Raw genomic sequence first — 12,747 nt, forward strand, 5'->3', positions numbered from 1 at the left:
GATTGGATGTAGCCTCAGGTATCTGTCCCACGCTGCGAAAAGGGACACTGTTGTCTTTGTCTGTTTATGCAGATGTGGCCTATGATCACAAAGGAGAGACAGATTTGCTATACAATCAGCTTTTATTTGCCGTTCATACGGGGCGGTGTGCAGCTGAAACTTGATCAGCCTAAAACCAATCTTTCATTTCTTTGTTACATTACAGGAGGTCATTATTTTAATCTGGCTTTGCATTCAGCGGCCACGGTATCTCCCTGTGATTTAATCCCTTCGCTTTTACATGGACAGATGTAAGGATTCACTGTGTACATGTTACAAAATGCCTCCAGGAGATTAAAACTACTGACATTTATATTTGCCCGGGATTCAGCCGGCAGTAATCACGCTTCTTCTCTTATTTGCCTCGACCTACAGCGCAACCTATAGCGAAGGAATCTGCTTCTTTGATCTCCTGGTGATTTAACAAGATAGCAAATCACAACTGGCCCCATGTGCGCGCATCCTGCAAAGGCCACATTCTTGATTTCAAATGATTGCACCGGGGAGTGGAGAAGGATTCCCATCTCGGTCTCGGGAGAATGATTTGCCCATCTGGCTGCTGTCACTGTGTATTTTAAGGCCCCTGCTGAGCCCGGACAGCCATGGCTCTGCTAAGTGTAGCAGCATTCAAGGTTCATTTCACGTCCCTGTCACGCTACTGGAGCCCCTGTACGGTATCGCGCAGCAGCCCTCTCCCTCGCCCTTTCAAGTGCTGCTCTTTATACTGTGTGGCTGGTGGTCTTTTGCTCTGCGTGTGTTTCCCTGCATCTTTAATTGAGTGCGTTTTATGTCTGACTGTGTGTCTGCGTGGATGCAGGAAGAGCATGTGTTGTCGTGGTGACAGGTGTACCTACCATCTCAAACATGCAGAACATGGTGTGTGTACACGTGTATATACTGTGTACATACTCGTGTTTGTATACCACGCGTGTGCTCTGCTGCTGAGACCGGCGTGCCTGCATTCTCAATCGGGTTTGTGTCTGTTTGTGTCAACATATATAAGTGCCAACAGTGAGCACAGCCGCGGCGAGAGTGAAGCCGAGCGAACCCATTTTCAGCCGACTGTGATTTCCCGCTGCCTCTCAGCTGAGCAGTGATTTCCAGGCTCCGCTATAATGGCTCACTGTAAGAAATTCAAAAAGCAACCCTCAGGTCCGAGCATCAGGACAGCATTACAATGGCGGGAGGGGAGGGGAGGGGAGGAAACGGCGGTGCTGTTGCTCCTCAGACCATAAATCTGTCAGACTGGAGCCAACTTATATTAGCTACAAGTACGGCTGCTCTTTAAAGGCAACAAACAGGAGAGAAAAAAGAAGAAAAGGGAGTTGTAAAGTGCTTGTCTGAGATCCACAGTGAAGATGATTTGTGAGTCACTGAACAGAAGGAGTGACACTGGTGTGGGTGTGTGGTACAGCTGAGTGTGGGTGAGACAAGGCAGTGTGGTGGAATGCAAAGGATGACATTTGCATTTAATATGCATGTGGCTACGTGGTGAGCGGGCATCGCAGGTAGAAGGATTTAGTGTGTTTTTTGTCAGGTTTATTGGGAAACACTTACGAAATGCTTCCCTGTTGTTTGAACAGCGGCACCGTGTAAACCTTGGCGAAAGGTCGACAGGGAAGAGGACATGACCGCAAACAAAATAGTGCCTATGTCTTACTGTGAAAGATTCATGCGGTGAGCACTGTGTTATTGTGTTTTGTATGAGAGATAGGATTGCATGTTGAGGACACCAGAAAAACACGCATACTGCAAATACTCATCAATCAACACAACCTTCTCAAAGCACGCACAGATGATACACAGTGTTACACCTCCCACTCTCCAGGCACACACACACATTTTCTCCTGTTCTCTTAACCTTGGAAGTATCCTTCAATAACACATGTAATTCCATCACAGCAGACAACAGTGCAGAGAGTCCTTTGAATTCTTTAAAAAATTTCACTAATCACTCACTCCCTTTCTTCTGCCACGAGTTGAAAAGCAATCTTCAGCTTCTCCTCTCTTCAACCTTCCTATTCACCTCTTAATCACTCCCCCTCTCTTTCCACAAAACTTCTCTCCTTGACTTTCTTTACATAGCGCCTCTCTCATTCGTGAGCATTTCCATGGAGACTGGAGTATTTGTTCCGTGTCTTGTGTGGGCACTGTGGCACGGCAATGAACGCTTATGTTGTTTTCCCTCTCACCGTAAATTGCTCTTGATAAAAGCCTCTTCTAAATTCCTGCGATGTAACTTTTATAAACATGTGGGGGTTTTATTTATCCAACCCGACTCACCAGGCACTGGCACTGCTGGCAGTTCTCCACCCATGTGTCGCCGCTGCCGTAGGTGAGCAGGCCGTTCTGGTGCAGGCACTGGCTGCTCAGGCGAGGGTCGCACTCGGGACAGCAGAACAGGTCGGCGTTGGGGTTGTCGCAGTCGCAGACCATCCTGCGGCACATCACTTGGCCAGCCTGAGCGAGGAGCACAAAAACATACATCACCTGAGCGCACATATGCACGCATGCAAAGACAAGGCCATTTGTGTGATGGGATCATTAAACATGCATGTTGATAATAAATATTGTAATAAAGGCTGTGTAGCCTAGCAACCGTTTTGAGGCTGTATTTTATGGCTATGCAGTCTCAGCTCGCACTGCGGGTAAGACACAATGGATAAAAATATATTTTATGAATACTTAAGCTCAGTGGTTCTTCAGGAGTTCCTGTTCATCAGTGTGCTGTTTGAAGAATTGCGACTTGGCTGTCTGGTTGTCTCAGTGATTTAAGGTGCCTTCCACAAACAAGAACTGCTGTGGCTCTGAATTCAACTCATTACCTTTGTCACATACTTCTCTCCTACCCACATCTGCTGCTGCCACTTCAATGAGTAACTGTCTGAACCATAAAAGAAATAAATGTATAATGTCTTTTTCCAGAAACATGAAAATGATTAGTTAATTCATCAATTAGTCGACTGACATTCTGGTTAATTAATTGGCAACTATTTTGATAATTGACTAACTGTTCACTGTTTAAAAAAATCTTTTGTTCCAGCTTCTCAAATGTTAATATCTGCTGATGTGCTCCTCTTATTTATATCAGTCATATTTATATTCTTGCATGTTCTCCCTGTGTAAGCGTGGGTTTTGTCTGGGTGCACCAGCTTCCTCCCACAGTCCAAAGACATGCAGGTTAAGATAACTGGTGACTCTAAATAGGCCTGTCACAAACTGGCTCAGAGTATGTGACAAGAAGGGAGTCCACACAAAAGATTTACTTAAAACAAGCTGAATTTATTAAACTAAAGTTAACTTAAATAATCAATGGAGTGTGTAGATCAGCAAAGTCAGTCATGAAAGCCATGCATGGGTGAGTGTCAGGTGTTCTGTGGCGGTGTTGAAGGTGCAAACCAAAACCAAAGATGCTCAGTGGATGTCAGCTGAAAGGAAGGGAGAGACCAAGTGAACAGATTAGGCTTGGAGGCGCAGGTGAGCCTAATCAAGGTAACAACCCTCCCATGTCAGCCAGCTGCCTGATGAGACTGGCTGAAACGTTCTCAAAGACAGTGGGAGGGGCGTCACAGGCCGTAGGTGTGAATCTGAGCGTGAATGGATGTTCAACCCTATCTGTTAGCCCTGTGATAGTCTGGCAACCTGTCTAGGTTGTATCCCACCTTTCGCCCAAGGTCAGCAGGGATAGGCTCCAGGACCCCTGCCCTTCACCCCCTGCGACCTTGAATAGGATAAGTGGTTAAAGATAATGAATGAATAAATGAATATTTAGATTATTATTATATAAATATTCTAACTTATTATTCTTTTTTTACAAACTTAACATCAAGGGCTGCCCTGTCAGTAACTGTGCAGTGTACATCTAGGGTTGTTTCAGTCCCCAGATTTAGATGCAGAGTGAGCGACCCCCTTCAAAACCCAGCTTAAACTCTCAAACTCTATAATAGTCAAAATATGTATTGAACAGCCAAATCTGATTTGACTGACACAATTCTGAGTAGTAAAGTAAGTAGACGATGAACTGATACCCAAAAGGCATGAAGTTAAAGATGACACATTTCTTCACTATTATAAGCACGATTACTTTTTAATCTTACTATATAATGATGAAAACTCAATCCATGTGAAATTTGGCACAGTGGTAGAGGGTCATGGGAGGATGCGAATGAAGCAATATTACATCAATTGGCCAAAGGGGGGCGCTATAGCAACCGACTGAAATTGCACACTTCGAATGGGCATATCTCATGCCCCGTATGCCGTAGAGACATGAAACTTTGCACAGAGATGCCTCTCCTCGTGAGGAACAAATTTGCCTCAAGAACCCATAACTTCTGGTTATACAGATTTTCCACCATTTTGAATTTTTTGAAAAACACTTCAAATCGATCTCTTCCTAGGAAGTTTGAGCGATCTGCATGAAACTGGGTGAACATAATCTAGGGACCAATATCTAAAGTTCCCTCTTGGCAAAAGTTGGAAAACTTACTAAAACTGAGCTTCTATAAGGCAATGAATATTGCGGAGGGCGTGGCTCATCACATAAAGGTGTATAACATCTCAAGGGTTTCACCCATCACCACGCAACTTTGTAGGCATATGACCACACATAATCTGAGGGGTCCCCTCCATTATTAACCCCATCAAACAAAATGGGGGCGCTAGAGAGCTCATTTCTTATCTAGGCCTAACCGCCATATTGATTTTTACTAAACTTGGTAGATATGTAGAACAGGACGCCTCAAGGTGACTGGAGAAATTTAACTCTAATTGGCAACTGGGTGGCGCTATAACAACAGAAAAATGAACGAAGGCCGGATTCCAACCCCCACCGCCACAACAAGGGCTAGCCGCACCTTTCCCATGTGAACTGCCAGTGCGCCCCCTCATATAAACACTTGAACTATCTTAGGGTGACCATATTTTGATTTCCAAAAAAGAGGACACTCGGCCGGCCACGACATAGCCTTCTTTAATGATACTCGCAGTTTACTCAAAGATGCCTTATAATTATAATATATTTAAAATTTATATGTATGGATAGAAAATTCAGTTATATTACAAAATAATATCTCTCAAAGACAGAAATTCAGATAGGCCCCAATAGGGGACACATACACACACTAGAGTGTGGCGATCCGAGCCTGACGGTACCTGACAGGTCGGGCCGGGTTTGGTCAAAAATGTAGCTATAAATTGTATTTGGGCTCGGGTCGGATTCGGTCAGCTTTCAGTGAAAATGTAGTGTAAAAATAAATAAAATCCTATTGTCTGTCCTGTTTATTGCTTGGGTACTGTTATTTACGTGACAACACCTGAACATAACACACACAGACACACATTGGCTGTTTGCTTCTACCTCTCTCCTCTCTGGAAGTCCCGGACCTCCAGCCGCCCGCCTCCGCCTTGATTAAATGCTGAAAATAAATTAAAAGAGGGAGACAGGTTTTTCCTATTTTATCTTATTTTGTTTTATTTCTCCCTCTCGTCTCGCTGGAAGCGTCGGACCTCCCGCTCCCGTCTCAAACACGGAGATCTCCCTCTCCGCTGAGCACACCCGGCTTGTTAAATAGCCTGTAACCATAACAACTGTGTGACACAAACTCAGTGCTTTGGTCATTAAATAATGTCGGGCTCGGTTCGGGTTCGGACAGAAATATGCTGCCCGTGCTGCACTCTAACACACACACAAACACATGGAAAACCGGACATTATCATCAGTTTATAAAAACCACCCGGACGCCCCGGACGGGACGTGAAAAGTGGACATGTCCGGGCAAAAGAGGACGTTTGGTCAGCCTAAACTATCTGCCTTTCAACATGCTACCTCAACTACTAATGTACAGGTTTAACCCACTAACTATCCCACTACTGGCAATGGTACTACTGTACTTTCAGTAAAGCAATCGTACTATCAAATTCACAAAAACTCTGTCTGAATACATTGCTCTTCTTAACGGGTTCAGTTGACTATTTAATCTGCAATTTCCTATGACCTGTATCCCAAACACACACCATGTGAAACTGTACATGGGCAACTGTGCACTCAATGGGTATGGACTATCTTACTTTTAAACTGAATCCATTCTTCCCTCTACCTGTGAAATGTTCCCCGTGCCACTGGCTGCAACACAAGCCCAAAGCATGATTGATCCACCTCTGTGTTTAACAGTTGGACAGGTGTTCTTTTCATGAAACTCTGCATCCTTTGCCCATTGCATCCAAAAAGTTCTATTTTAACAGTCCACAGGACAAGTTTCCTAAAAACATCAGGCTTGTTAAGATGTTCCTTTCCAAACACCTGAGGCTGAATTTTGTGTTGAGGACACAGGAAAGGTTTTGTTCTGATGACTCCTCCATGAAGGTCATATTTGTACAGGTGTCGCTGCACAGTTTAACAGTGCACCACCATTCCAGAGTCTGCTAAATCTTTCTGCAGCTAACAGAGTTGTTTAATTTGCCTCTTTTGCAACCCTACAAGCAGCTCTCTACAGTTCCTGTTAACTGCCATTTCTTATTGACATTACAAGCTGAGGAAACAGTGACCTGGAAACACTTTGCAATCTTCTTATATTCTTCTCCTGCTTCGTAGGCATCAGTTATTTTAGTTTTCAGAGTGCTAGTCAGCTGTTTAGAGGAGCCCATGACTGCTGATTGACAGGACAAGGTTTCAGGAGTCAGAGTATTTATAAAGCTTTGAAATTTGCATCATCTGGCCTTTCCTAACGATGACTGGGAACAAGCCAGAGCCCTAACAAGCTCATCATGGTCTCAGACTGTGGTAGAAGTTGTCTGAGAGCTCAAATGTCTTGGGGTGCCCAAAATTTTGCATGGTGTTCCTTTACTTTTTTCACTCCCAAATTGTACAAAACAAAAAATATTTACTGATCTTGCTTAAAATGTTGAAAATCATCCTGAGGGTTGCCCAAAGTTTTGCATGCCACTGTAAATACACTTTCATATACTATTATTGGTATTAGTCATAAGTCTGTTCTTATCATAGTTGTTTTTGTTACTGTTGTTATTGCTACGCTACCCTTTACTTCTCATGGACCCCAGGAAGAATAGCTGTTGGTTCAGCTGCAGCTAATGGGGTTTCTAATAAATGAAATGAAATGAAATTCCAACTAGAGGCAGATGGCCGCCCACCTTGAGCCTGATTCTGTTCAAGGTTTCTGCCTCTTAAAAGGAGGTTTTTCCTCACCACTGTGGGTAAGTGATTGCTCATTGGGGAATTGTTGGATCTCTGTAAAGTCAATTAAAGGGTATGGTGCCAGGCCTGCTCTATATGGAAAGTGTTCTGATATGATTTGGTGCTATATAAATGAAATTTACTCAACCTGACCTTTCTTAGTCTAATATGATATTAAAGATATCATTAAGACTTTTGAATATGTCAACTTGGGGTTTGAGGATTTAAGAAAATGTAATGGCTATTTTTTTTTTTTGTTTTCTGCTATTTTATGTACCAAACAATTAATAAATTAATCAAGAAAAAAATAGATAGATTAATCCATTCTTTAACTTGGAGCAAAATAGAATATTTAAACACACAAACACGCTGTTTTTAAAGTCACATGCACTGAAATTTTTAGATCTGATCAAATTTGAAGCTGCAATAATCATGTTTTTAGCGAGAAACAAGTCACTACTGGGTAGGGGGTTATAATTTAAGAGGAGAATATAATCTTAAAAAAACAATGTGTTCATATAACTAAGAGGAGTCTGTGTAGTTCAGTATATGGGGTGGAAAAAAATACACAAAAAATATATTTTTGGCAGATATATGGATGAGGTGAGGTTGTGTTAGGGAAGTGCATATTTATTTTGTAACACTGGGTGGTACTTGGACTTTGAATAAACTAGGATTAGTATTTATTTATTTAATTGGGTGGTAAATATACTGGGGATAATTGTAAATTAGTTGTAAATAAATTTGGAAATTTTGATATAACATATGAGTTAAAAGAAGAAATTTAAGAAAGGACTCCATTTTGGATGCTGTTACTTTTGTCTTGTCTGTTTTTTTAATATGATTTTTTTTTTTTTTTTTTTTTGTTACATATCTGCTTCCGGTGCCACTTTAGGTTGTTTTGAATGCGATTCTGTATTTTTTCTTTATTTCCAGCATTTGTATGCCTTTATTAGGTCATTAAAGAAGAGATACGACAGTAAATGAGAGGAGAGAGATGAACAATGACATGTAAATGCTGGACACGAACCAAGGATGTTGCTGTTCATAGTCGCTCTACGCCATCAAGGTGCTCCCAATCTTTAGATTCTCATTGGCAATTTTAATCATGAGGATGATGTCATCACTGTATAATTCTAATCCTGTGACATACTTTGTGTCATCTATATTTTTGTATATTAATTATACAGTTTTTGCTGCTTAATGCTGTTTTTTTAAATCTCAAAGAGGCTTTTCTGGTGAAATAAAAATATACATATATATTTAAATAATTGAGTTATAATTTAACAACCTATATTCGTGCAAAATACAGTACAGGCCAAAAGTTTGGACACACCTTCTCATTCAATGCGTTTTCTTTATTTTCATGACTATTTACATTGTAGATTCTCACTGAAGGCATCAAAACTATGAATGAACACATGTGGAGTTATGTACTTAACAAAAAAGGTGAAATAACATGAAAACATGTTTTATATTCTAGTTTCTTCAAAATAGCCACCCTTTGCTCTGATTACTGCTTTGCACACTCTTGGCATTCTCTCCATGAGCTTCAAGAGGTAGTCACCTGAAATGGTTTTCCAACAGTCTTGAAGGAGTTCCCAGAGGTGTTTAGCACTTGTTGGCCCCTTTGCCTTCACTCTGCGGTCCAGCTCACCCCAAACCATCTCGATTGGGTTCAGGTCCGGTGACTGTGGAGGCCAGGTCATCTGCCGCAGCACTCCATCACTCTCCTTCTTGGTCAAATAGCCCTTACACAGCCTGGAGGTGTGTTTGGGGTCATTGTCCTGTTGAAAAATAAATGATGGTCCAACTAAACGCAAACCGGATGGGATGGCATGTCGCTGCAGGATGCTGTGGTAGCCATGCTGGTTCAGTGTGCCTTCAATTTTGAATAAATCCCCAACAGTGTCACCAGCAAAACACCCCCACACCATCATACCTCCTCCTCCATGCTTCACAGTGGGAACCAGGCATGTGGAATCCATCCGTTCACCTTTTCTGCGTCTCACAAAGACACGGCGGTTGAAACCAAAGATCTCAAATTTGGACTCATCAGACCAAAGCACAGATTTCCACTGGTCTAATGTCCATTCCTTGTGTTTCTTGGCCCAAACAAATCTCTTCTGCTTGTTGCCTCTCCTTAGCAGTGGTTTCCTAGCAGCTATTTGACCATGAAGGCCTGATTGGCGCAGTCTCCTCTTAACAGTTGTTCTAGAGATGGGTCTGCTGCTAGAACTCTGTGTGGCATTCATCTGGTCTCTGATCTGAGCTGCTGTTAACTTGCGATTTCTGAGGCTGGTGACTCGGATGAACTTATCCTCAGAAGCAGAGGTGACTCTTGGTCTTCCTTTCCTGGGTCGGTGCTCATGTGTGCCAGTTTCGTTGTAGCGCTTGATGGTTTTTGCGACTCCACTTGGGGACATATTTAAAGTTTTTGCAATTTTCCGGACTGACTGACCTTCATTTCTTAAAGTAATGATGGCCACTCGTTTTTCTTTAGTTAGCTGATTGGTTCTTGCCATAATATGAATTTTAACAGTTGTCCAATAGAGCTGTCGGCTGTGTATTAACCTGACTTCTGCACAACACAACTGATGGTCCCAACCCCATTGATAAAGCAAGAAATTCCACTAATTAACCCTGATAAGGCACACCTGTGAAGTGGAAACCATTTCAGGTGACTACCTCTTGAAGCTCATGGAGAGAATGCCAAGAGTGTGCAAAGCAGTAATCAGAGCAAAGGGTGGCTATTTTGAAGAAACTAGAATATAAAACATGTTTTCAGTTATTTCACCTTTTTTTGTTAAGTACATAACTCCACATGTGTTCATTCATAGTTTTGATGCCTTCAGTGAGAATCTACAATGTAAATAGTCATGAAAATAAAGAAAACGCATTGAATGAGAAGGTGTGTCCAAACTTTTGGCCTGTACTGTATATCAAAATAAGTATTAATGAAAACAAAAATGTACCTAATGCATGACTAATAAAAATTTACATTTGCGCCTGCAGCTTCTTCGGTGCCCAAATATTAATTTCAGTCATGTGTAGTTTTTCTTTATTGTGGCCTCATTTAGGATTCTGGACCAGTCCAATGCCCAGGAGCTGCAGCGATACCTTGAGTTTCTGTAAATTGAATTTTCCCAGCAATTAAATAAAAACACTTTAATTTTTGAAATGTTTTAGAAATTAGCGTCCCTCCAGACAGATGCACTCATGCACTAAACCCCACCCATCTGCTGCTCCGAGCAGACTCAAACAATGAACTATTTGCATATTGCACGACCTCAGTCTGGACACATCCCAGTCTTTGTCTCTTCTGTGATGTTTGACCTTGGTTCCCCCCCAGTTAGTCGCAGCTCTCCGTCTAATATCCAGCTGTGTCCGTGTAACTCCAAAACAATAACATGTTTACTCCACTGCTCCTTCAATCGCTCAATGCAACTAATTTTGACAGGCAGCTCTTCAATCTCTCAAATCAATTATTATGACTCATTTAATTATGGAGCCATTTCTGCCCTGGTCCTTTGTAATCAAATGAATAATTTGCTGCTTGATCATTCACTACCGACACTAATCCACTATAATCACCTTCCACTACTGCCAGACACTTGGCATTAGGTTGAGTGAAACGCTGAAATGCAAAGTATGACTGGTCCGTGACCTGATAATCACGGAGAGAAAATGTGTTTGGGATGATGGAATGAGTTTTCAGGACCAACTGTTCCCAGATGCCTTGTCACCGCGGTGTCAGGAATCAATCAAAGCAATGACATCAAAAGCCTGAGTCATTCTGTTAGACCTTTAAAAATCACTACTTAAGGCTCTTGCATCTTAATGAAACTGCTCACCACAACAGCATCAATGTCAACAGCACCGTAACATCAAGGTTTACTGTACCAGTGTTTCCCAGCTGCACTCGTTTTTTTGCTCCTGTCTGTGCCGACGACACATTATCCTACACATTTTCCTGTTCGTTTAAAAAAGGAGAAAGGGTGTAGAGGGGGACAGTCTTTCATTTTGAGCAGAATTTGATTAATCTTGTGGAAATGAATCACATCACTGCATTCCAATATTTCCAAAATTACTTGGCCCTAAGGGGTCACCAGCTACATTACTAGCCTCTGCAGTAGCTTGCTGCTCAACTAAAAACAATGTGCAAGACAAGCAAGCCTGACGACGCTTAAATGAAGTTTAAATACCATGAAGTTTTAAGTTAGTCCAGAGCTGAGTTTTTAGTGTAGGGTTTTTTTGTTTGGCTACTTGGGAGCTGCACAAACAAGCAATAAACACAACACTGACATATTATTGATAGTATCACCCTCCTTTTACCTCTGTTTTGGTCTCCACCAACTCCTGATGGAAATATCTACTCCTCAGCTGCTAAACGCTCCATGAATTTAAAGGTGGGGTCTGCGATTCTGAGGAAAATTTTTGGATATTTGATCGCAACATTCAAACAACTACAGCCCTGTCGTCAGTGCTCCTTCAGAAGCTCCAGTAATATCTCTGATGTTACTTATGTTTCACACTATTATCATGGTGTAGCTCCGTTCTTCATGGGAGAGGATGCTGAAGTGGGAGAAAAGCTGGGAAAGTGTTGTGTGGCTCGTTTCCTATTTACAGAGTCGGGGCTGTGTATGAACACTGATATCTTTTTTTCAGCGCACACACAGAACAGACTGATCGCAGACCATGATGAGATATTCACGGAATCTGTATTGGATTAGAATCGCAGATTCCACCTTTAACCTGTCAGTCACTTAGTTTGTCTGCTGTTTGGTGCTAGTCTCACTCACCAGACCTTTCTCAAGAAAATAAAGGTCTGGCTGGGCCGACTCTCACTTTAAGATTGGAGAAAAAAACGCCCCGGCTGCTTGTATTTCTTTCAACCAATCACAACTGTTCTTGGCGGTGCCACAGCAACGGTGCGCTTGCAAAAGTACTGCCAGGGGGAAACAGGTTTTGATGTAACATGCCCACAAAAATATCGCTTACAGGACGTGAACTATGGCAGAAAAATGGCTACATCCCCACAAGATCAAACACCGCAAAAGTTAGTAAAGGATGTGTTGAAAACTGCAACCGGAGGTGGTAGGGCAGGACTTCAGCGGGTGGCTCGTTCCGCTCAATGAGAGGCTGATCTCTGCAGCGAACTTCCACCCACTCAGACTAGTTTGGTGCTAACAAGGTAGAGTACAGTCAGCATTTAGACAAACTAAGTCGAGACAAAAGTCAAAACAATAAGCTAAAATTGGGGATTCGTCTTTGACTTCCACCAGTGATACTGTTTACAAAAGTAGCCGACAATTCCTGTATAGCATATCTTTTACTTACGTCATGTATGTAAGTATTAACCCAAATCTTAATCTTTTCCTGAACTAACTTCCTAAATGTAAGTGGTTTTGGTGCCGTGAGCCCAGTTCAAAACAAAGATTCGCGTCGAGAAGAGCTGAAACAGGCAGCTACTTGCAATGCGCCATTCTGCAGCGTTCTAAAAACCTGCCGGTTCA

At 42.2% G+C, this 12,747-nt stretch overlaps 1 protein-coding gene across 1 annotated transcript in view; it reads right to left on the minus strand.

Moving 5' to 3' along the window:
- nell2a (neural EGFL like 2a) overlaps positions 1-12,747 on the minus strand; it is a 129,168-nt gene that overhangs the window by 6,035 nt on the left and 110,386 nt on the right. The window contains exon 18 of the mRNA XM_049573261.1: positions 2,323-2,499. Within this exon, the coding sequence (XP_049429218.1) occupies positions 2,323-2,499 (177 nt within the window). The remainder of the gene's footprint in view (positions 1-2,322; positions 2,500-12,747) is intronic.

The sequence above is a fragment of the Epinephelus fuscoguttatus genome, linkage group LG4 (genome assembly GCF_011397635.1).
Source record: "Epinephelus fuscoguttatus linkage group LG4, E.fuscoguttatus.final_Chr_v1".
Classification (NCBI taxonomy): Eukaryota; Metazoa; Chordata; class Actinopteri; order Perciformes; family Serranidae; genus Epinephelus; species Epinephelus fuscoguttatus.